The sequence below is a fragment of the Mesoplodon densirostris genome, chromosome 16, assembly GCF_025265405.1.
Source record: "Mesoplodon densirostris isolate mMesDen1 chromosome 16, mMesDen1 primary haplotype, whole genome shotgun sequence".
In the NCBI taxonomy this organism is placed as follows: domain Eukaryota; kingdom Metazoa; phylum Chordata; class Mammalia; order Artiodactyla; family Ziphiidae; genus Mesoplodon; species Mesoplodon densirostris.
This window is the reverse complement of record NC_082676.1, coordinates 75,449,136-75,475,338: the sequence shown is the minus strand read 5'-3', so window position 1 is coordinate 75,475,338 and position 26,203 is coordinate 75,449,136. Positions and strand designations below refer to the sequence as shown.

At 39.0% G+C, this 26,203-nt stretch overlaps 1 protein-coding gene across 4 annotated transcripts in view; it reads right to left on the bottom strand.

Annotated features, from left to right (window-relative positions):
• PLCB1 (phospholipase C beta 1) overlaps window positions 1-26,203 on the bottom strand; it is a 687,466-nt gene that overhangs the window by 78,214 nt on the left and 583,049 nt on the right. For all 4 annotated transcript variants that reach the window (XM_060120282.1, XM_060120283.1, XM_060120284.1 and 1 more), the window contains 4 exons: window positions 23,660-23,792; window positions 21,708-21,761; window positions 17,728-17,947; window positions 13,245-13,425 (listed from right to left, as the gene is read on the bottom strand). In XM_060120282.1, coding sequence (XP_059976265.1) covers window positions 13,245-13,425; window positions 17,728-17,947; window positions 21,708-21,761; window positions 23,660-23,792 — 588 coding nt within the window. The remainder of the gene's footprint in view (window positions 1-13,244; window positions 13,426-17,727; window positions 17,948-21,707; window positions 21,762-23,659; window positions 23,793-26,203) is intronic.

Here is a 26,203-nt window from a genome sequence, read left to right as displayed (position 1 = left end):
TAATTTATCTCTTTCTTACCCTAGAAAGAGAGAGTGTGGGGCTCAACTATAGTTTTCTCTACCCAATACTACTTCAGAAAGAACTTCCTCTCCTTTCTGAGAACTGGTTCTGTGCCTAATGTGGTTTCCATGGAACTGCTGTGTTCTTTACACCCATCTCTGGGCCAAGGTAACTGGTCCAGGGAGGCATAGATCCAAGTAGGACAAGTCATACCCCAACTCTAGCCACAGGTGATTGGTCTAAGGTTGCTAGCTTGGCCAGTCATATCATACTAAAAAGGCTTGCCCCAAGATTGTTCCAACCTGTCATTAGCGAAAGAAATATAACTTGGAAGGGGTTGATGCCTATATTTTCTGACAAGGGGAAGCCTGTGTGCTGCTTTGGACAAAAATAATACTGACATGAAGAGAAAATCAGGAGAGAAAGGGGGAGAGACAGAGACAGACAAACATAGGAAGTGCTGTGAGTGGTTTCTGGTAGGTGTCTCTTTATCCCTTCCCTTCTGCTGTGTGGATGGTCAACCCTTCTTTACATGACCTTCCCCTATGTACTTTTCTAGTATATACTATTCTTGTCTAAGTGAGTCCAATATAGGTTTCTGTCACTTGTAACCAAGGGAATCCCGACAAAATAAATAAATAAATAAATAAATAATAAAAACTTTTACTCCTTAATCCCCAAATAAGATGAAAGAACCTGTGAGCATTGGGTCCAGGATTTCTATTTCATGAAGTGTGAAAATAGGACCCAGAAGAGGGATTTTTCACACAATAATTGAAGTGCCTTTTAACTGACCTAAGGGTACTCTCACTTGGTTGTATTTATTAGCAGACAGGCTCTACTCAAAGAACCGTTCAATCATATATTAGCCACAAGACTCACTGAAGATAGAAAAGAACAAAAAATTAGTTTAGAATTCCTAGGGGGAAAGAAGTCGAGAGTACATGGTAAACTGAAAAGCAGTAAACAACATTTAATTTTAACTTTTAATATGATTTCTTTTTCTGGCCCAAAGGAATAGACATTTCAATTATTTTGTTTGTTTACCACTCATGACAACTCTCCTAGTTAAATGTTCCATACCTTTTATGGAATGAAAAAGGAAAGCTCTGGGGAATATAATTTCATGCTTGTTCTCAGCTCCATGCTGAATTTCACTTGGTTTAGTCATTTGATGGTGAGGGAATGGTTTCCAAGGAAGAGACTAATTCCTTGACTCTAACTTAAAAGGGATAGAAAAATATGTGGACAGAAATTGTCATGTTTAGAGCCTCTTATAAGAAGGACAATTTGGGAAAATGTTCAAAGAGCCAAGTGTAGAGTGTACATACTTCCGGCAAACTCATCTTCCTTCTCCCTTCACTCATAAGTGGAGAAGATAGCACCTTCTTTTCTGCTAGTCAAAGCATCCACTCTGAGTTTTCACCATAAATTGCTTGTTTTTCTTCTACAAAGAATTAATTTATGATGCTTCTAAACTAAGAAATCATCTACTGATTAAACGCATTACTGATAATTTAAAAACTAGGTGGAATTTTATACTGGCGTGTTTCCTGTCCATTCAAATTGAAAAATATTTATTCATTCATTCCACCAGTATTTACTGAGCACATATGATGTGCTGGATACTGTGTATTGATGGTCCAACTGGGAGTTGGCAGAGAAGTCCTGTCCAGGTGGAGCTCATGTTCCCCACCAGCTCACTTCTTTTCTCAGAAGCAGCAGAAAGTCTTTGACTAAAAGACCAACCACCTTGATTCTTTTCTGAGATAGTCTTTCATACCTATGAAATTCATTTCTTTTTAAATTTCCATATCTAAACAGAATTTATAGCTGCTTATTTGAATCTAATGGTTTAAGGAATCCTTGAAATTTTCTTTTTACTTGCTGGGCAAAACAATAAATGAAAGTGAAAATCTGAGCATGACTCCTAGTCAATGTCAATAAGTTGGCCCAATGAATCCACAGCATTTAAAATTGTTTTTCACTTTTAAAATATGCCAAAGTAAATGTCAGCTTCTTAGCTTTCTGGGAAATATAAATGGGTCAATGTAGCATACTCCCTTGAATGATATTTCTGGTATTCCTTTATAAGGCTATCAACTGGAAATATCTTCAAACTTTAAAAAAATCAAGAAATTTGGTAAAGGAAGCTCTAGTAAATGTGTTTTATCATCGTAGATGATGCCTGGGTTTTGCCGTCTTAATTCTTGGGCCTTGTTACCTGATCAGTAAAATATAGCAAAATTTTAAAATTATATTATGTGTGTTTTTAAATTTTTTGTTTAAAAATTGAATGATGATATTTAAATGTCCTGAAAATCATAAAAGTAGATATTTATGGCCATGAAATATTTATTTTAATGATAAATGGAATTCATTTTTACAATAAAAGAAGTTTCACTTAAAATGATTCATATATAGTTTTAAGTACAAATTTATAACAGGCAAAGAATTACCCCTTTGTAATTATAAAAGGTTAATGAAGTTACTCGTAAGAGTTTTTGAAAAGTTGGTGTAGTATCACATATGACACAATTATGGATTTTTGATTAAATTAAAAGAAAAGGAGAAAATGGTTGTATAGGATCAAGTTAGTTGAGATCATTATATCTGATTAAACCAATTGGAAACAAAAATCCAAACCACCAAAATTTCAGGATCAGGCTTCATAATTCTGAAAGATATCAAGACCATTTAATTTAGAATAGATGAAATAAATATTGCTTATCACTCAGATGTGGGAAAATAACTATACTGTGCAAAGTGGAGGTTTTCAAATAATTAAGAAAGGAGATCTGACTAAAAGAGACATGATTTGTCCTGTGGTTTGTAACTGAAATAGTGCAACAAATCAAGGGTTTAATATTTCAATAGTCTGTTTGAAAGCTAGAACCAGAAGAGCTGCCCATGAAGATGAGTAGCACAGCATGTCAGCTTCTTTTTTCCTTAATGCAAAATATATCGTTTCAAGCATCTCTCTCTTACCAGATGGAGTGCAATGAGTCTTGTAATTCCAGAGGGCACAAACTAAATTGTCAGACTTGTGAATTCTATTTTGGAATTTTCCTTTCAGCAGAATTTCTTCTGTTCTTTAAGCTTCTTTAGGTTGATGCAAGTCAAAACTATTATTTTCTTTGCCTTTGGGGATAGGTTTTGTTTACTGACTCTTTTCCCTCAATCTTACCTAAATAGTTATCAGTTAACACAAAAAATATACTAAGACATACTGTGTGCACACAAAAGTAAAAACAAGGTTTTTTTATTGCTTTAAACCGAAATCCTTAATTATTATTTTAATAGATCTGAGAGTTGAATCATCTCTGCATTCTATAAACTAAGTGAAACTAGCATTATAGTTAGAGGGAAACTTTACAAGCACTCTTGTACAAATTTTTATTTAGAAAAAAGGATACAAACACTCAAAGAGGTGAAATGATTTAGCTAAAGTTACATAACTAAAAGTGAAAGTCATGTCTCCTCACTTTAAATCTTGTACAAATTGTCCTTTGGTAAAGAATGATGACTATGTTCTAGGCACTGTGTTAAGTTTCCATGGATTATTTTATTGAATCTCACATCCAAACTGTGAGGGCTATGTGTTGATTTTTGCAAAAAAAAAAAAAAAAAAAAGGCCTAATTCTACACCATACCCTGCATTCACACTCTTTGCAATATGACTTGTGGTTCCTCTAAATAAGAGATAGAGTCTATTTCCCTATCCCTTGTATCCAGGCAAGTCTTATGACTTGCTTGGAGAAAGAAATTGTAAGATCTGTTGAGACTTTACCTACTCTGCTTGCTCTCATTTGGAATCCTTTCCAACTTCCACATGGACAAGCCCAGGCTAACCATGCTGGATGATGAGAGATGTGTATCAGTTATCTGCTTGGACCAGTTGACAATCAGCCAACCTTCAGGAGCAGAGCCTCTAAGTAACTGGCAACTGAACCACAGACACATGAATGAGCACAGGCAGGACTAGAAGATACATCCAATTGAGTCAAGCTCATATTGCTACACATAGAAACATGAGCTAAGTAAATAGTTGTGTTTTAAGGCAATAAGTTTTGAGGTGTTTGTTATGCAACAAAGCTAATGGATAAAGATGGGTATACTATTACTAGGTCCATCTGACTTCACAACCTGTGTTCTTAACCATGGTAAGCCCTTGAGGGCAGAGACAACATTTAGGCTTGGTCCACAGGAATCCCCCCACCAGTATGAGGACCACAGTAGGCCTTCAATAACTTTGACTTAAACAATTATATGAGCATATTTTATGCTCTCTAAATTGCCCAACCTCCCAAAAATAATAAACTAAAAGATAGCATAAACTCTGTGGGTCAAAAGAACGAGACAATCCAACAGAAAAGTAGGTAATGGATATAAACAGTTTGTAGAAAAAAGGAATACAAATGGGCAATACACACATAGATATATGCTCATTTTTTTAAAACACTTTTATTGGAGTATAATTGCTTTACAATGGTATGTTAGTTTCTGCTTTACAACAAAGTGAATCAGTTATACATATACATATATCCCCATATCTCTTCCCTCTTGTGTCTCCCTCCCTCCCACCTTCCCTATCTCACCCTTCTAGCTGGTCACAAAGCATTGAGCTGATCTCCCTGTGCTATGCCACTGTTTCCCACTAGTTATTTTACATTTGGTAGTGTATATATGTCCATACATACACTGCCACTCTCTCACTTTGTCCCAGCTTACCCTTCCCTTTCCCCATGTCCTCAAGTCCATTCTCTAGTAAGTCTGCATCTTTATTCCCGTCTTGCCTTTAGGTTCTTCACGACTTTTTTTTTTTTTTTTTTTTTAGATTCCATATATATGTGTTAGCATACGGTATTTGTTTTTCTCTTTCTGACTTACTTCACTCTGTATGACAGACTCTAGGTCCATCCACCTCAATACAAATAACTCAATTTCATTTCTTTTTATGGCTGAGTAATATTCCATTGTACATATGTGCCACATCTTCTTTATCCATTCATCTGTCAATGGACACTTAGGTTGCTTCCATGTCCTGGCTATTGTAAATAGAGCTGCAATGAGCATTGTGGTACATGACTCTTTTTGAATTATGGTTTTCTCAGGGTATATGCCCAGTAGTGGGATTGCTGGGTCATATGGTAGTTCTATTTTTAGTTTTTTAAGGCATCTCCATACTGTTCTCCATAGTGGCTGTATCAATTTACATTCCTACCAACAGTGCAAGAGGTTTCCCTTTTCTCCACACCCTCTCCAGCATTTATAGTTTGTAGATTTTTTGATGATGGCCATTCTGACTGGTGTGAGATGATATCACATTGCAGTTTTGACTTGCATTTCTCTAATGATTAATGATGTTGAGCATCCTTTCATGTGTTTGTTGGCAATCTGTGTATCTTCTTTGGAGAAATGTCTATTTAGGTCTTCTGCCCACATATGTTCAGTTTTGATCATGATTAAATCAATAGAAATGAAGATAAATATCATTTCTATCTATATATCCATATCTATCTATCTTTAGAAAAAATCAATTCTATTAGGGTTACCCAATGATGATTAGGAAAATTAACAAATAAGAACACATTTTGACAAATTGCTTCATTCTTTATTTCATTACTAAAGTCTTGTATTGATTTGTCATTTCTTATTTGGTAGAGAATGTAAAGTTTTCAGAAAAGCTAAATCATTTATTTCCCAAGAAAGATGATCCTGCATTAAAGTCAGAATATTGAAGGAAGACAGATCACACTACCGTAGAGTTAGTTACTTCCTGACACTGCAATTACTCCTGGCACATATACTTCAGCTGAGCGACCATAGAAGTGAGAAAATTCAATGTTGGCTCTCAGACAGGCTGCAGCAGCAAATGGTGCTAATAAAAATCATCAAAAAGGAAGATGATGAGCACCCTCAGGCTGTAGCAGGATGTCAAAAACTGCAAATACAAATTTATATTTGAACTCAAGATTTCCTAGCCAATTCATGTATTGTAAGAAAAAAAGAGGAGGTGAGGGGCTTTCATTAAAAACAATGATTTGTGCACATTATCTCATTATTCCTCCTTAAAGTTCAATAAAGTGAGGATATTCTTATCTTCATTGGAAAGATGAGAAAACAGAAATTCTGAGTGGTCACACAGCTACTCTGGGGGAGCACTGGCCAGAAATGAGGACATTTGACTCCAGACCCTCACTCATCACCACTCACATCTGATGGGCCATTCCATTAGTAGCTGGTCAGTATCCACCCAGAGCTTTCACTGTGAAACACAACTTTCATTCCCCAGGATTGGAAGGGAATTGGGAGCACTCAGCTCAACAGCTACTAGTGTTGGTTTGATGCCCAGGAATGATTGCTGGTGGGACAGGCAGGAGGATGTATAAGAAGAATCCCGACCATTAAGGTCTATGTGAAGGAAAGGAGAAATGAATGGGTTTGGAACACGTGGGAGACAAAATACGAGAAACAGGAGAAAAGGTAGGAAGTAAAGCAAAACAAAACAAGCCTCTGCATAGGATAAAGAGTATGGTGCTGTGAGAGAGAATGAGGAAATCTTTTATTGATGCCACTGAAAAGGAGAAAGAAGAGAGAAGACAAAAAGGCGGGTCAAACCCTGAGGCAATTGAGAAGTGACCCCATGGATGTCACCACAAAACCTCCTCTCCGTAGGCGATGGATGTTGAGCCTTGAACGTGATGTTGGGGCTGATTCTGAGAGTGATCAAGAACCCTCAGAGGGACCCCCTAAGAATTTCTATCACTTACCAAACTCTCATTTAAAATTAAGACCTTACCCTAATGGTATGACTAAACCCAGGGTCAACCTATGGCAGTTGATGAAAAACAGGTAAGTTAGAGCAGATTCCCCAGCCATAGAGTTCTTTCCTGGAACAGAGATCCTTCACTGGGCTCCACAGACCCCCAAGATATCTATGAGGAGACTTCAGGGGGTGCAAGAACTTCAGTGGGGTTGGGGAACCTACACCTTTATTTTCACTCACCCTTAACTGAAAGTAACTGTTTCCTTCTATAATGAACACAGACAGGAAATCACAGGAGTGAATTCCATAGGACCTGTGCCTTTGTCACCAAGAGATAACCATCCAGCTTGATGGTCAAGCTATGAAGAGTGGAGAGCACGAGTTATTTCCTATTTCAACCAAGAGGAAATTTACACTTATTTTAAAATGCATTTTGAACAGAGATAAGGATCAATGGCTCTAAAACCTGATTCTTCAATGTGAATGTGTAACACGTCACCTGGGACTCCTATCAAAATGCAAATTGTGATTTAGCAGTCTGGGGTGGGACCTGAGACTCTGCATGTCTAACAGGCTGGCTCCCAGGTGATTTGGGGACCACACTTTGAGTAACTGGGCTGCAGAGCTGCTTGGATGTAGAGTTTTAAAGATTATGGTTCTTATTTAGACAGGTAGAACAAGTTCTTTGAGTCCTTTGAAGCTTGGTGTGCATTTAACACCTCCTATGATAACATGAAAAGTTATCTCAAAAATATTCTCTTGGTGTTTATTAATTTCTATGGTTAGGCAAATTGTTCCCACATCTGTGTCTCCATAGCAGTTTGTTGATAGCTGTCTATGGTTTCATTTATCACATGGTATTAATGACTGTAGTACATGATCCCTGTGCATATGCTGACCACGCCTTCCTCATCTTTACCTCCAGTGTCTATCAGAGGGTTTGGCAGATATTAAGTTGTAATGCACATTTGGCAGGGAGTTTATTTTTATTTTTTTTGCTGTACGCGGGCCTCTCACTGTTGTGGCCTCTCCCGTTGCGGAGCACAGGCTCCAGATGTGCAGGCTCAGCGGCCATGGCTTACGGGCACAGCCGCTCCGCGCCATGTGGGATCTTCCCGGACCGGGGTACAAACCCTGCATTGGCAGGTGGACTCTCAACCACTGCGCCACCAGGGAAGCCCTGGCAGGGAGTTTATTGATGTCATGGTTTCTTTCTCAATCCTTGAACTGTGGGTTCACATTTGCATTTAATTCCCAGAGCAATTTTGGGAGATAAAATATCTTCTGCCTAATTCTCCGCATCACCAAAATACTCCTTTTTACCTGGGGCCTACTTGCTTTTTAATTACACTTCCACTTGTCTAATTTAGCCTAAGAGGCCTATTGGTAATTCAGAACCACAAGCAAAGATAGAACTGACACTTCTAGGTGCCTTTCAGTCAAAAGACTTCCTGGCAGAACAATTTGTAGTTATTACAAATGGGGTTGATAGAAAGTTCTGCCACATGTTAGCTAAAGGCATGTAGTGTAAGTTGTGGATGCCCTGAAATGGCCATAAAATAAACCCTGTGTGGTCCTAAATCCCAGGTGTTTGGGTCTTAACTTTCTTAACAAAGGCCCATACAGGTATGTTCAAGAGCACTGGCACTTTATCTAAACCCAAATCCACAATCACAGTGGTGAAGGATGGAACATCTTGAGTAAGTTGCTTATATTTGGCCTGAAAGAGCCAGGCTGGCTTGGATGTATATGTATGTTTTTCTGAAAACGTTTTCAAGCTTTCATTGTGGACACACTCATTCCTTCTTGGGGAAAAGGAGGCAGAGGCACATGTTCTGAGATTGTCACCTCGAGTGGCAGTTCCACCAGCTCTCCTGCTCCAGTGGCCCTTCGGGTGGGATTTTCCCACCTATAAGTTCAGCTTGGTCTTCCCCAGTTCCCCACCAACCTCCTCCTTCAGGGGAATATCTGTTGTGCAGCTTTTCATGCCCCCATCTGGTGGGATTTGATGTGGTGCTCACCCTCACATATGCCTCCCAGAACTCTGAGATTGTGTAGCTGTTGCCTGTGATTTCTGAATCTAATTTCTGAAATGCAAGTCTCCTTCCTCCCAGGAGGCCTTTCTGGGATGTCTGGGCTTCTGTGTTAATTCACACTTTTTTTTTTTTTTAATGTAGAGCCTTCTTTTAATTTATTTATTTTTATTTTTGACTGTGTTGGGTCTTCGTTTCTGTGCAAGGGCTTTCTCTAGTTGTGGCAAGCGGGGGCCACTCTTCATAGCGGTGCGCGGGCCTCTCACTGTCGCGGCCTCTCTTGTTGAGGAGAGGCTCCAGACGCGCAGGCTCAGTAGTTGTGGATCACGGGACCAGCTGCTCCACGGCACGTGGGATCTTCCCAGACCAGGGCTCAAACCCGTGTCCCCTGCATTAGCAGGCAGATTCTCAACCACTGCACCACCAGGGAAGCCCTAATTCACAGTCTTAATTCTTTTTTCAGGAATGTTCTGTGAGTACTGGTCTTCCCTCTTATTCTGCCATGTCTCTTATGAACTGCCATGTTTCTTTCCTTCAGGAATGAATCTTGTCAGAGGTTGGCACTCTGAGGAAACTTCAGATGATTATGGCTGGATTGCCTCGTTTTTGAAGTAACATTGACCCTGTTAGTCAACTTCAGTAGTCTGCGGGAGAACGCCAAGACTTCTAACCCTCAGGTTCCTATTCCTCTGAACTGTGCTTCTGGATGGCACTTTCCTGGGGCCCCATTCCTCACCATGTACTCCCAGCTCAGCCTCAGAGCCGTCCTTGTGAAAGTTACTTCAGATCACATCACTCATCTACTCAGAACCCTCCACTGGTTCCCATTGTGCTCTGAGTGGAACACAGAGGCCACAAGGAGCCTACAAGACCTGAGAGATCTGTCTCCAGCCCCAGAAGTCCCATCTCTCTGACCTAAGACCCTACAGTCCTCCTCAAACACGGCCACTCTACTGTTCTTCCAACACACAGGCCCATTCCCAACCCAGAGTCTTTGCCTTTGCTAATCCTTCTCCCTGGGAAAATCTTGCCCCATATGTTTGCATGGGCCCATCCTTCTCCTCCTCACTCAAATGCTGGCTTCTCAGTGAGTAACCCTCTGGTTACTCTATGTAAAATTTCAAACCACGCTCCTCATCCTTCCCCCACACCCACTCCCTAGTCTTCCACTTAGGATTGATTTTTTTTTCCTAAGCCCTTATTACCAACTGACATATTTTACCAACTTATTGTGTTTATGGTCTCACCCCCACATCTAGAATGTAAGCTCCATAAAGGCTAGGATTGTAATTTTTATCCTCTACTATTTAAAAGTATTTGCTGAGTGGCTGTCTATTAAGTATTTGTTGACTAGATGAATGAATGAATCATGGTTTCTTTCTGAGGTGATGAAAATGTTCTAAAATTGGTGATGGTTGTACATATTTATGAATATACATAAACTAAAAACCATTGAACTGTACACTTTAAATACATAAATTGCAAGGAATGTGAAATAAAGCTGTTTAAAAAGAGAGAGTCATGGTATCTCAGCCATCCTAATGCAGGAGTTGGCTTGTGTGTGTTCTGTGCTCTGTGTGAGTAGATGTGAGGTCATCTGAGAACATTGGTGTGAGATCTGAATTCGGAGGCATCTGAACAATGGTTATAAAGTAGGGGCTCTAGAGTCCGAGGACCAAGTTCAAATCCCAACTCTTCCATTTTCTGGTTGTGGAAACTTGGGAAAGTCACTACATTTCTCTGTAAGTTTTTAATCTGCAAAATGCGCTGAAAAGAGTACCAAATGCCAGTGTTGTGAGGAATAAATCAGACAATTTCTGCAAATGGTTTAGCACAGCATATTGTCCCTCCCATTGGGTGTGTTCAATACACAGTTGCTATTTTAATTTTTATTATTGTTATTATTTTCTGGAGTCCTAGGGATGGGATACTGAGAAAGAAAGGTGGCAGTTGTTGTAGCTCCCAAAGCTATTATCTCCCATTAAAATTCACTTGGATTTTCTCAGGTCTGTCAAGGCAATCCCTGGTTTACACTAAACCTGACCTCTGCCCGCATGTTCTTTCACTGCTTGATCTTACTTCAGTAGTTCACAAACAATGCAGCCCATCAAAAGCACATGGAGTTTTAAAAATAAGTCCTTGAGCCTCACATTTAGGTATAGAGCAGTGGGTCTCAAAGTGTGGGCCTGGGACCAGAAGCATCAGCATCGCCAGCCCTACACAAGGCCTGTTGAATTGGAAATTCAGTGTAGGGCCCAACAATCTGTGTTTTAACCAGCACTCTAGGTGATTCTGATGCATGCTCAAGTCGACACTACCTGACCAAGTGGAATCTGATTTTTGATAAGCTCCTCTTGTGATTTTGACCTGCTCATTTGCATACTGTCATTGGGAGCCAGTACTACAATGACAGCAATACCCTGATCCATCTATTACATAGTCATGACTAAACCATACACTGTTTGCAACCTATAAGCAGAAACAGCCTCAGAATTCTGTTACATGGACAGGCCTTCAAAAATGAAATGAACAGGTCATGTAAACACCTTTGAGAACCCATTTCCCCTGGGTACACTACTTTAATTTCTGTTAAGCTTACTAACTTGTTTTTGGCACAAGCTTGTTTTCAAGGCTACTTTATTGCTTGATTCATTTAATTTATCTGTCACCAAACATTTAACATGTCCCTACTCTGTGTCAAGCCATCAACAACAATGCAACATATGTTGGTGAAGCCACTATGGGAAACAGTATGGAGGTTCCTCAAAAAAGTAAAAGTAGACTTGCCATATGATCCAGCAATCCCATTCCTGGGCATATATCTGGACAAAACTATAATTCAAAAAAATACAGGCACCCTTATGTTCATAGCCGATGGCTATTGGCTATTCACAATAGCCAAGACATGGAAGAAACCTAAATGTCCACTGACAGATGAATGTATAAAAAAGATGTGGTACATATATACAATGGAATATTACTCAGCCATAAAAAGAATGCAATCACACCATTTACAGCAAAATGGATGGACCTAGAGATTATCATACTAAGTGAAGTAAGTCAGAAAGAGAAAGACAAAATACCATATGATATCACTTATATGTGGAATCTAAAATATGACACGGGGACTTCCCTGGTGGTCCAGTGGCTAAGACTTCATGCTCCCAATGCAGGGGGCCTGGGTTCGATCCCTGGTGAGGGAACTAGATCCCACATGCTGCAACTAAGAGTTTGCATTCCGCAGCTAAGACCCGGCGGAGACAAGTAAATACATAAATAAAAATATTTTTAAAAATAAAAATTTAAATAAATAAATAAATAGGTAGATAAATAAATAAATAAAATATGACACAAAGGAACCTATCTATGAAACAAAAACCAACGCACAGACTTAGAGAACAGACTTGTGGTTGACAAGGAGGGGTGGGGAAGGGAGGGATTGGGAGCTTGGGACTAGCAGATGAAAAGTATTATATAGAGAATGGTTAAACAATGAGGTCCTACTGTATAGCACAGGGAACTATATTCAATATCCTGTGATAAACCATAATGGAAAAGAATTTTAAAAAGAATATATATATATATATATATATATATACATATATATGTATATATATATATATATATATATATATATGAATGAATCACTTTTCTGTACAGCAGAAATTAACACAACATTGTAAATCAACTATATTTCAATTAAAAAAACAATGGATTGTCACATTTCCTGACAAAACATTTTGGAGGACAAAACTGATCATTCATGGAGATGATGGCATTTCCTTTCATAGGGATCCTCAGGAATTGGGTAGACAACATTCCACACAGGCCACTTAAATACTGACTTTTCTAAATGTAGGAGAGTGGACTGTACAGTTCTCTTTGTATCACTGCAAAGCTACACTACTACATAAAAAGTGAACATTTATTTGCAGCATGTTCTTAATTTTCTTAAAGATAAGTGTGTAATTATCTTGTGTGATTTCAAAAATACCAAAAAAACTACTATAGCCCAAACATGAGTTAGTGAAGATAAAAGTAATAAAACATAGCTTCACTGGAGAACAGAGAGGAACTTGGTAAAGATACTGGAATAGTGGGGCTTGTAAAATATCAGCATGGTGGATACTATTTGGCCTATGCAATTTCCATTTCTAAGAAATGATGATTTTATTGCTTTTTAAAACTGAAGTACTGGGGTTTGATCCTGCTTTTAAGTTAAGCACGTCTTAAATCACATGTCACAATATGGATCTGAGAAATGCCTCTTATCTCCCTCTACAACCTGGCATCAAAATAAGATTATTCAGTCAGGAAGCGAAATGAAAGTGGCAGTCAGAACTGCTGCTGTTTCCTGTTATGTTATCCAAGGGCATCAAAAATTTTCTATAGAAAAGAGGGTTCTAGCTATAGAAACAGAAATCACATTTTTCAGGCTTACCAGTTTAATATGTTCTCGCTTCTGGTATTTTTCACTGTAATACTGTTCTTGTCGAAGATTAAGCAGCTGCTGCTGTTGTTTGTCCTTCAAGTCTATTAACTTTTGGGTCATTTCGGCATCCAGGGCAGCTAGGTCTTGCTCAATTGTTGATGAACCATGGTCAGGGCTGCTGGGTTCCGATCTGCAGAGACACAGAGCTTGACTCATAAAACATGTAGGTCAGAGCAAGGTGGAGGGAGGGCTGCTCGCCAGAGTCCCTCCTAGAGACTCTGTTTGGAAATAAATATTTCGATAAACCACTTGAGACAGAGGCTGATACCCCAAGGACAAGCTTAGCAGCAGAAAGTCTCCAAACACAGAAAGTAGATGAAATTTGTGCTGCTCTAGAAAGAGGTAGTGGCAGAAAAGGAAAGCCAGGTGGCTGGGGGCCCTGGCAGTGCTGGTGGAGAGAATGATAAACCCCCCTTGGGAAAAACAATGTCTAATAAGGACTTATTAAGCCTTTTATTTTTTAACGTGGCATGTATAATGTAATTTCCGCCTACATTTCTCCTGTACACTCTGCTGCATTGATGATTCTGTAGGGGGAGTTGAAAAGGTGATGAATTTTGCATCTATACAATGTAGATTGACAACAGAGAGCATGTGTGGACGTCACGGGACAGCAACACTCCCAGCTGACACGTTCTGTTTCTTAACATGTTTTAATAGCAAGATTTGTTATTAAAATAAGTTTATTTGGGGGCTGAACTAACTTCATTGATATCTCCACCCAAAATGGCACTTTGGTTCCAAGAGAAAGGAGGATGAATTGGGTTCATTCTAAAATATTTATTGAGTGCTCACTCTGTGCAGGGGGACTTTCTTTGAGTTATTCATAAAGAATTAATAGATATTTTGATGCTTAGGACAAATGTTGAAACGCAACACAACAATTCTCACGAACATTATTGTATTAAAACATACGGTGTGATTCCTTCAAATGTTGTGCTCTTACTTCTTGTAGGACAAAGAGAATGAGAGACAGTGTTGGAAACGGGGTACCAAGAGCAGGTCTGTTCTTTTCATTTATATGGAAACTGCTGCAGAAAGAACCACCTAAGATACCCAGCACATCAGATTCGGTCTCCATGTTTTCACTTGTGGCCAAGTGGAACAAGTAGAAGAGGTTTCTTGAATCAGCTGGTGCTAATTCCTCTTACTTTCTCTTTGAATTAGGCCAACACAATAGTGCCACATGGAGAGGCAGTTGGTAGAAGCTAGTATTAGGATCCTATTTTGTCAAATAAGGGATGCAGAATTCCCTCAAAGGTTTCTAAACATCAAAATCACATGGCAGCACTGAGGTGGCCCTCCATCCTGGCATGAGTACAAGTCTATTTATCAACATCAGAGGAGAGGAGCATTGGAGGGGTGACCTCCATCTTGGCATGAACACGAGATACATTTATAATCTGCTGCAGCAGGAAGTTGGTGTAGCCAGAACATAAAGTGTTGCTTCAGTGAGCCACAACCACCATAGCAGAGGCAACAGGGCAACATTTCTTGACCACTCAGCAGGTGCCAGGGACGTTCTGCTTTATTTCTGGCTTTCACAATAACCCAGCTAGCAGGTGTGACCATCTCCTGTTTACATTTGAGGAAATTGAGTTTCAGTGAGACAATTTTCCTAAGGACACAGTATGGGGGAGCAGCAGTGCAGCTTACCCAAGGACAGACATCTACAAAAGAGCAAAGTCTGTGTTCTGAGAACAGCACAGTGTGTGACAGAAACCATCTTTGAATGATCTACTCTTCACATTATGTGAAAACCCAGTTGAGACTATGGATATTTGAATAAGAAACTGATCTAATATAATGTTGTACATATGAAACATATAATGCTATAAACCAATGTTACCTTAATAAAAAATAAATCTAAAAATTATTTATTAATTCATTAGAAAATGTAAGCCGATTACATATTAATATATTTTGTGAAAAATAACTATACTTTCAAAACAAGAAGAAAATCAGTGAGATTAAAAAATCTCACTGGCAAAAAAAAAAAAAGAATATAATGGACATTATGTCCATTTATTACTCTGAGGAGTTTTCAGGATTTTAATGTGTATCATGGGGGGATGGGGAATGGACAGACATAATCAGACCTCAGTGTCTTTTCTTCTTGAAGAAAAGTTTCTCCTGATGTATTTTTTGACACAAGATGCTTAGGGATTTTTGTTTGTTTTTTGAGGGAAAGTAAAGAAAAATAACCAAGGGACGAATGTTTCTGCATCCTCTCCAAAAACAGGTTTGAAGATATTATCCCCCGTTGCTTAATGTTGCCTGTGTATGATACAAGAGATGAATTATTTTGTAAGTTAATACCAGTAAAATGTTTGTCCCTCTTGGAAAAGCAAGTTTCCTTTAATCAGATAAGGAGAATTGTCTAACCCGTATTTCCTTTTCTCAGAAGCTAAGAGCTAACTTTAGTGTTCAAGGAGAGAAATTACATTAAATGATTACTTCTGTCCAGCTGAAATACAACAGGGGTCACATATATGATTTTTTTCCACATATGTAATTTGAAATTGTTAGTAGCCATCTTAAAAAATAAAAGGAAATGAGTGAAATTAATTTTAATAATATATTTTACATAGCTTGATTATCAAAAATATTATCATTTCAACACGTAATTAAAATCAATACACATCAATATAAAAATATGAGATTCTTTTTTTTTTTTTTTTTAGTGAAGTCTGAATTCTGGTGTGTTATTTTATACTTGAAGCACATTTCAATTCCAATGAGTCACTGTTTGCGGTTAGTGACTCATGTATTGGACAGCAGATCTGGTAACTGGTAGACAGTCTGTGTGCATATGTATGTGTGTACATTTTTTTTTCTATTTTTATAGGATTTTTATACATGTCTATGATGTTATTTTAATATTCTATTGGAAGTTTGCAGGATATGACTTATAAATAAATGAATACAGAAATAAACAAATGACTACATACATATCATTAAGATAAAAATTTAGATGTTTTAGGCCAAGCTTTGCCTGAACTGTTTTGTAACTGTGGGTAAATGTTAAGCCTTTAGTTTTCAGATTCCTCCTTGAAGAAGTGATAAGAGTTCACCTAGATGGCTTCTAAGGCTGCTCCAGGTCTAAAAAATGATGATTTTGCTGCTTTTAAAAACCCAGGTACTGGGTTTTGATTGTGCTTTTAAGTTAAGCACATGTTAAATCATATGTCACAATATACATCTGAAAAATGCCTCTTACCTTTCTCTCTAACCTGATCGGATTATTGAATAAGGAAGTGAAGGGAAGGATGGAAGGATGTGGTACAGCCTGCCTGACTCTTAGCTTCTATGCTCACATAGTTTCCCCACATTACCACGTTAGGCACTTTGGGGTGATAACTGAGTAGGTCCCAAACAAGGATTATCTGTACAGGGCTTTGAGGGTTTCAGATAGGGCAGCAAAGGGCAGTAGAGGTTCTCTTTTCAATAAGACAAGTTGCCCCTTCAGCTTGGTTCTAGTCCACAGCAAAATGTCAGACCCCCCAGGTTGGCAGCTGCAATATGGCAAGTCAGCCAGTTGGTCTTGGGCCTACAGGCTAGAACTCAAGTGTAGGACTTCCTGCATATCTAGTCTCAGAATTTGGTTAAATAAAGAAATTCAGTCTACAAGCAAAAGTGAGCTGAGAGGACACAAAAGCTGTAGAGAGTGGAGGGAGTTGGGTGGCTTTCCTTCTTACAGTGGTGTAGATCCAAAACGTGGTGCAAAACACTGAAAATCCATCAACTAAACTTCAATTAAAAAACAATAAAAAGAGGGACTTCCCTGGTGGCGCAGTGGGTAGGACTCCACACTCCCAATGCAGGGGGCCTGGGTTTGATCCCTGTTCAGGGAACTAGATCCCACATGCATGCTGCAACTAAGGAGCTGGTGAGCTGCAAATACAGAGCCCGCCTGCTGCTACTAAGAGCCAGTGCAACCAAATAAATAGTAAGAATTAAAAAATAAAAATAAAAAAATAATAAAAAAGAACTATCAAGCAAAGACTGTGATATGAAAATTTGCAAAGGAATAAATATAAATTGACAATAAATATGCCAAAAAACTCAATAAGGAAATGCAAATTAAGATACTCATGACATCACTTTTTTCTCCATCAGTTTGCACTTTCATATCTTGCTGATAGTTACAAACTGAAACAGAAAAGTCTTTAAATGGATCTAGGGATCCCACTTCTAAAATTTTAAGAAAATAGGAATATATGAAAAGATTTATACATACATATTTATTAATACATTTCTTATAATAGCAAATAATCAAAAACAACACTTACATTCTTCAATAAAAAATCATTTAAATTAATTGTAGTTTGTCCATTGGAAAAAAAAAAACAAAACAAAACACTGCACATCCATGTAAATGACTCTCCTCCTTTATACTATAAAACAAACAAAAAATACCCCTTCAACTTACTTTTTCTTACTATCCTTTTTGGCTGTCTTTTCCAAAGCTGCCCTCCTTCGCAAGTAGTCATTCTGGATTTCATTATATTTTGTAGTGTGTTCTTTGATAAGGTCAGTGGTTTTCTTGTGGTGTCTCTTAACCAGGTCTTTCATTTCTTTGTAGTGCTTCTTTTGAAGTTTCACAAACGACTTCTGTTGCTTTAGCTCTTCAATTGTCTGCGCTTCTACTTCTGCAACAAATGGGTTATGAGAGCTGAGAGGCCTGGAAGGGCTGAGAGGACAGAGCAGTTGCTATTGAGCAGTATTTTTCTGACCCCAGCCCACTGGACCTTGAGAGCAGAGCTTGGAAGTCAAACATGTGTTCCAGGCTGGCTTTATCGCTTGCTAACTTTGTGACTATGTTACCAAATTTCTCAAAGACCCAATTTCTTTACTCATAATTTTTAAAAAGTTTGGGTTCTCTAGAAACAGAGCCCAAGAGAGGGATTCAGGTACATGTGATTTACCAAGGGGGGCTCTCTGTAGGAGGGGAGTGAGGGCACAGATACAGAAGAAGAAGTAACTAAACAAGGATGTGGTCTCGGCTGGAGTCCGGCTTCTGCGTGATCCCACGGGGAGCTCTGGAGTGTGAACTGTACTACAGAGTTAGTCTCACCTTGAGGCAAGAAAGCCAGCTTTTTGCCTATTTGGGAATGTCAGTTGTGGAGAGGAATAAGCTCCTGGAGAGGGGGCTTCCTTTGGGCTGAGGGCAACTTTCTTTCTTTCTTTCTTTCTTTTTTTTTTTTTATAAAAGATCTCCCACAAAAGCTTCAGCTATCCCTGTGGTTTGCTAATATGATTGCAAATGGCACTGCACCCGCTTTTATATAAATTTTTGATGCCTAGAGCATCAAATGTATCAAGGCATTGTCAGAGACATAGCTGTGTAATAAATAGCTCAAATGGATATAATGAGCTATGCTCCATGATCAACAGAGTAGTAAGATATTTATCAGATAAGAAATCTCTCTTCATGATCAGTGTGCCTTTCATGAGGGAGGGCAATTTTCAAAAGCAGAGGAAGCTATGAGCTGTTAGTAGCCAATGTTTACTACAGCTGGGAGCTGGGTGCCACAGATGGTAAAGGGGATTTTGGTGGGCACTAACAGGATCCACTTTAAAGATCACACAATTTCTACTTTTTAGGGTTGTTATGGTGATGATGAAATAAAAGAATGAATGCAAAGTTTTTAACATAGTTTCTGGCAGTGTGCCTGTTAGAGGCTTAACAATGATTGTACAGGTTCTACAGCACCATTTCTAAGCGGCACTATTCACAGTATACATATTGTAGGTTTGTATATTTATCACAACATTGTTCCAGTATAGATCAGTAAAGTGAGGGAAGGTCCTTGCTGTGATTTGCCCAAAGGCACCATAAGGGTTGGTGGTAGTTTATATCACTACATAGTGTTTTATTTAATGCCAAGAAAACATTTAATGTGACAGAGCTTGATGTTAAAACAGTCTGTGTTTTACTGACTTGTTTAATCAATTGTAAGAATATGCATTTAAAAAATATGTTAACATTTCTAAAACTAAGATGCATCGTGTAGTCAGTGGAGTGTCACAGTTTGTTGGTGCTTTTCTTTCTTGGCCATCCATGAGTAGTGAGGTATCTTAAAAAGTATGGTGCCTTAAATTCAATGAATTATCATTTATTTAGACCTAGATTAAGTCATAGTTCACATGTTTTCATCCTTTGATGTGAACTTTCTGCTTCTGGGAACAAAAATAAGTTATCATAAATATTTAGAACTGTCAAGAGATTCAGAAATAATATATGCCATGAATAACAACAGACCTGAATAGCAAATGATATATCTAGTGGATAAACGTTGAAATCAGAATAACCATTTATATTCTTAAATGCTAAGGTCTTTAAGCAATTGAAATATGTTTCCCTTTTTAATAATGTATCTATTCTCCTGACATTCGATTCCTTTTGAGAAAGAGGCCAGGGAGAGAATCAGGTACATTTATTTAATGGTTTCCCTCAGGCCCAGATGGACTCATTATGGTTGCATAATGACTGATTATATTAAAATTTATAATCCTAAGGAATTGCTGCAGTTTGGGTGACAGATTTAACCTCACTTCTTTAAAAATGGTGTGCAGCACTTCAGCTGTGGCAAGTTTAGCAACAGGGTTCAAGATGTTCCAACCTATGACTAAAAATAATTCCACGGAAAGTATCATTTTTTAAAAAGCTTGTGGATGGGGCCTCCCTGGTGGCGCAAGTGGTTGAGAGTCCGCCTGCCGATGCAGGGGATGCGGGTTCGTGCCCCGGTCTGGGAGGATCCCATGTGCCGCGGAGCGGCTGGGCCCGTGAGCCATGGCCGCTGAGCCTGCGCGTCCGGAGCCTGCGCGTCCGGAGCCTGTGCTCCGCAACGGGGGAGGCCACAACAGTGAGAGGCCCGCATACCGCAAAAAAAAAAAAAAAAAAAAAAAAAAAAAAAAGCTTGTGGATGAAAGGCTATTGTTTGAATATGTCCTTAAGCATAAAGGTAATGTTCATTTATATAAGGAAACAAATACCACTCATAAACCACCCAGAGATAATCACTGCTAATATATTGATATAGACACCCACCTTTCATCTATGCATTTGTGTTTTTTTTGTTTTTTGTTTTTTGTTTTTGTTTTTGCAGTACGCGGGCCTCTCACTGTTGTGGCCTCTCCCATTGCAGAGCACAGGCTCTGGACATGCAGACTCAGCGGCCAAGGCTCACGGGCCTAGCTGCTCTGCGGCATGTGGGATCTTCCCGGACCGGGACATGAACCCGTGCCCCCTGCATCGGCAGGCGGACTCTCAACCACTGCGCCACCAGGGAAGCCCTGCATTTGTGTATTTTTAAATAATATTGGAATCATGCTCTTATTTACACTTCTGTCTCTTGTTTTATGTGTGAACATTGTATTGTTTCCCATGGAATTAAATCTTTAAACACATGTTTTCTTTTCATACATTCCTAAAATAAGTTTTTGATGCATATTTTATGTATTATTTTGGTGAAATCATAAGTACACATCCCTCTCAATTTTCACAAAGTGAAGAGGTTTCTGTAGCCACTACTTAGATCAAAATCAGAATATTATCAGTACCCCAGAGACCCTCTTTTGGGTTCCAGCCCTCCCTCCCACCACTTAGGTATAATCCAAATCCATGTTTCTAAGAACACAAATTCCTTTTGCCTGTTTTTGAACTTCGTGTAGCTGGAATCATAAAGAATGTGTTCTTTGGTGTCTGTCCTCTTTTCTTCAACATTATGCTGTGAACTTTATCCATGTAGTTGTGTGTAACTATAGTTTATTTACTTCTACATCTGTATCCTATTTTATTCTGTGACTATACCACAATTTATCCACTCTACTGTATGTGGATATTTAAGTTGTTTACAGTTTTTGGTTCTAATCCATAGTGCTGTTTTTTTGTGTACATTTCTGTTGTGTGTTGGGCCAACATACTATACAGTGCTACATACTGCTAATTGTATTAAAGAAAGCGTTTAGTCCCACTAGTTTAACAAACTAACCAAATATGAAATATTCCCAAACTGTATCATCATTCTTAAACTCTGTGTATTCTATGGTCACAAACAGTTCATATTCTGCATTTCTAAAATATGCTTTATTGTGGGCACTTTGGGAAGATTGCATTCCTATTCACTGGGTCACATTTCCAGTATGAAACTATTCCGTGATTCCAAAATATATCTTGTGAAATTATGTTATTTTTTTTATACCAGTAGGGTACTGTTTGCCAAGTATGGTTACTTCTCTGTGATTATATTGTGTAACATGGCTTGAAGTAGGATGTATCTGTAGATGGTTTTAGAAGAGAAATATTAATGATGTTATATTTCAAAGACGAAATCTCCTCTCCTCTAAATACTTAACCTGCATAATATTCAGCGGCCTAACTCCATAGGGAAAAAAGGTGGTATTTACCTGTTAAAACACTCTGAATAAGATCTTCTGTTTTGGCAGGTGCCTTTACAGAGCCTGAAATAAAAGAAAAATAATAATAGCCTCTTTTAATTTTAAAAATTGTTTCTTCCTGTAAAACGATGTTTGGCTCTTGACTCTAAGTCTCTTTATGAAGAAATTACAAATTGCGGGAGAAAATTATCCTAAAAATATTCTAAGAAATGTCTCCATTTTGTAACTTTGGGGCAAACCTAATTAAATATGAATCTATATGCTCCAGTTATAGAAAGGCCATTCCTCCACTTTGAATCAAAACTCTGTCAACAAATTCAGGTTAGGCTACTGCTACCTTCTGGCCATAACAGAAATGACAAGTGATCTTTTAAAAATCAAAGGCTGACCAGCAGGCAGGAATAATGTTGCAGGCAAGATCCATTAGAGGGTGCCAAAATCACTGGACAAACGTTTAAGGAGAAACAGGATAGTTGCATGGTCTCAAAGTGTCTCCACTGAGATATCAGTTAACTACAAAGGGGAAAATTGTAACTTTCAGTGGAGAAACCTGGTAGATGGCACCTTAACCAAGGGATCCAACATCACTGATGATGCAACACAGCAACATCAGATACCCCCGACATAATGTTCTCAGAACAGCATTGCTTCTGTGATGTTCTTGCCAAAAATGGGTAATTTTAGTTTAATCGTGAGAAAACATCAGGCCAACCCAAATTGAAGGATAATCTACAGAATAACTGACTCTTCAGAAGTGTCAAGGACATGAAAGACAGGACAGACTGAGGGACTGTCATAGATTCAAGGAAGCTAAGGAGACAAGACAATTAGTACAATGTGGGATCCTGAGACAATCAAACCTGGGACAATCAAAGACATTAGTGGAAAGCAGGTGAAGTTCAAACAAGGTCTGTGTTTTAGTTCAGAGTATTGTGACAATGTTAATTTCCTGGTCTGACTCTGACAGATGTTAATGCCAGAGAAGAGGGGTTCAGTTTTGCAATGTATTCTGTGCTATTTTAAAAATTATTCTGTAAGTCAAATGATTCCAAAGCACCCAGGTAAAAAAAATCAAATGCTAAAATGCTAAATTATCTTTTACTCTCAAAAGCACAAGGTTATATTCACTATTTAAATTAATGATTCATATTCTAGAAACACACTAAATGTTTGTATTTGGTATATAAAAACTTCATTTGAAAATATCACTTCTTTTTATACACAATTTATCTCCTTATTACCATGAATCTGAACAACCTCCTTTCTTAAGTAGTCTCAGTAGGAGCATAGAATCTAAAAGGAAGAATTTTAGGATCGTGGAGAACTGGTGTCAGTCTTGTCTTCACTCTTCATTAGCGACATGGCCTTTAAGAAGTATCTTGTCATTTCAAAACTGCAATTTATTCACCTGCACCATGGGGGCAGTGGTAGAATCAACCCTCAGAAGCCTGGTTTAAGAGTTAAACGAGATAATCCACGTGAAGCATTTAGCAGCGTGCTCAGCACATGATAGGCACTTAAAAGAGGTGAAAGGAAGTAGAGAAAGATACGAAGGAATTCTTGGCAGAAACGTAACTTAGTGAGGTAGAACTAAGAATGTGCTTCTGAAGCATAGCTGCATATAAGGTGCTTGAAGAACCCTTCACACACCCTGCCAGCTGATGGACCATAATCCATTGCTAAATAAAGACATGGGAAATCTGGGTGATATATTGTTGTGGCTTCGTAAATTGTCAGCAGAGCCAGATGAGCACTTATGAGTCTCTTGGTCTTTCTTCATTCCTTCCTTCCTTCCCTCATTCATTCCCTCATCACACGTTTCTGGAGCACGTTTCTCCTAAGTCCGTGCATTTTTGCCCATGTGATGTTTTCTCTAAGTCAATCATGGTACCTCCTTCAGTGGCACATATAAACTAGAGGCTCCTAGTCATGTAGCACAGCTCTCTCATCAGAGTGTTTACCTGGAGCTGGTTGGCTGTGGAGAGCCTGGGAGGGTGGTTTGGGTGTCAGGGATGTAGTGTGATTCATCCCGTTTTCTGCTGGAGTTGTCTTGGCTTCACTTGGAGCTTCTGACTGTGTTTCCCCAGGATCAGCCTAAAATCATAAACATCCTTTAATTTTTCACACTTATGGTTCTTTTGTGACCTTCCTAAACCCACAAAGCTACGTTTGATAGCATTTTCACAACTCATTTGGACTCTGAAATATCACGTCTGAAACTGTGCGGAAAGCAGGGTAAAAACAGCATGGTATTGAACCATGATTTTGGCCAGTTAATTGTATTAAAGGCCCCAATATTTATGCTTTTCTATGCCCACTGCTCTTGGACTTGTCCTCCAGCACTGACTCTGGACCTGAGCATGTGATTTGCTTTGGTCAAATGAGAGAGTAGCAAACTTGATGTAAGCAGTGGATTGAAAAGCCATTTGCAGATGTTTCTTCTCTTTCTCAGACCCTTGCTATAGCCATGGAGGATGAGAGCCCACATGGAGCAGAGCTGAGTCATGTAGACAAGGATGTCCTGGACCAGCCAGCCCTCAACTGACAACATACACTTAAGTGAGCCCACGTAAGATTAGCTGAACCTGGTCCAGATCAACAGAACTGCTCAGCTGACCAAATGACTCAGGAACAATAATAAGTAGTTGACGTTGTAAGCCACTAAGTTGGGGGATTGTTTGTTACGCAGTAGTAGCTAATTGATGCACTGGTTATAAACATCGATTTTGGAGCCAGACTTACCTGGATTCAAATTTTGGCCCTGACACTTATTAGTATTGTGATATTGGGCAAGTCACTTAACTGTCTGCCCTCGCTTTGCTCATCTTTATAGATGGGGATATGTATGTACCGGTGATCATAATATTATCTATATTGTAAGGTTGTTTAGAGGATCAAATAAGTTACTATTCATAAAGTGCTTAGAATAATTCCTGGCACAGAGTAAATTTGTGCATGTTAAATAAATAGATAAAACATTTAAGCTTGTATAATACTACCAATAAATAATAATAACAGATACATTAAAACTTATGAAATCTCTACTCCATTCCCTCCAGCAGCTAGTCTTCTATGCCCTGTGCAGAGCAAACGTTTAATGATTGATGAGTAAATGCCGATCTTTATAAAATAATTACCTCAGTAATTATATACCATTTTAGTGATGCTTTACAGGGTTCTGCAACTCTTGTCTCAGAATTGCCTTCTGAGTCCAAGAGAGATTTTACTGACAGTGAGGCTATCCTGATGCTCTACTTTGTTGTACATTAAGAAAATATATTAGGAAATGGCCAAGAGTCATTTGGAGCTCAATGTTGTGACATTTTGTTATGTAATTACAGACAGCAGATTGCATTATGATAACATTTTTAGAAAATGTAAGATGAGAATGAAAATAATGACACATTGTCATAAGTGGCTTTTAATCTGTCCCCCCAAAGCATCTTGTTGTTGTTGTTGTTGTTGTTGTTGTGGCCTCTCCTGTTGTGGAGCACAGGCTCCGGATGCGCAGGCTCAGCGGCCATGGCTCACGGGACCAGCCGCTCCACGGTATGTGGGATCCTCCCGGACCGGGGCACGAAGCCACGTCCCCTGCATCGGCAGGTGGACTCTCAACCACTGCACCACCAGGGAAGCCGCCCGCCAAAGCATCTTTAAAACACAAGTTACAACACTGCTTTTGGTGATGGCAGAACTTATTTTAATTCAACAAACAATCCCTGTTTACCTACCACAGCCTGCTCTGCTCAGAGCTGATGGCATTGAGATGTAAGGGATGAGCCTGGGGTCACTGGTGGGACAGGGGGCAGATTGGGGGCTAAGGAACCTAGGCCAGTGATCTTGGCAGCCTATAGAGCTCAGGATGCAGAACTCTGTCTTCTGAAAAATGGTTACTTTGAATGGGGAAGTTCTGGCATGTTTGTGTTGTTCAGTTACATCCATCAGGAAAAGTCTCCCTAGAATCATTATGCCAAGGGGAGGGATTGCATATTTTTTGTTCAGCAAGAGATTGCAAACTGGAGGCTTAGGGTCCAAATGGAGTGCATCAAAATGTTCTATGGTCCAAATAGAGTGCATCGAAATGTTCTACGGTCCAAATGGAGTGCACTGAAATGTTCACCCAACATTGCCAGATTTTAAAAATAAGGAGATTTTACATTAATAAAATGGATCTCTTGCTTCAGTTGAAAAATCAGATTGGGCAACACTGGGTCTGCTTTCCCGCTCTGGATGAGGATGGAGGGGTTTCTGCCTCTTTAAGGACACTCCCCTGTGACTCATTCAGACTTTACCTGCCTCAGTCCTGTAGGCATTTGGGTTTGCAGGAGATACTTGAGAAGACTGAACTATCATAGATGTTTGACCACATAATTCATAAAGGAAATGCATTTACATTGCACAGGAGAGACTGAAGTAAAGGGAGTGCTGGACAGAGCACTGAGTCATCAGCAAAGTTACTCATTGGCTTTGGTCCTCTGGCTTGAATACAGTGGGGGTAAAACTTC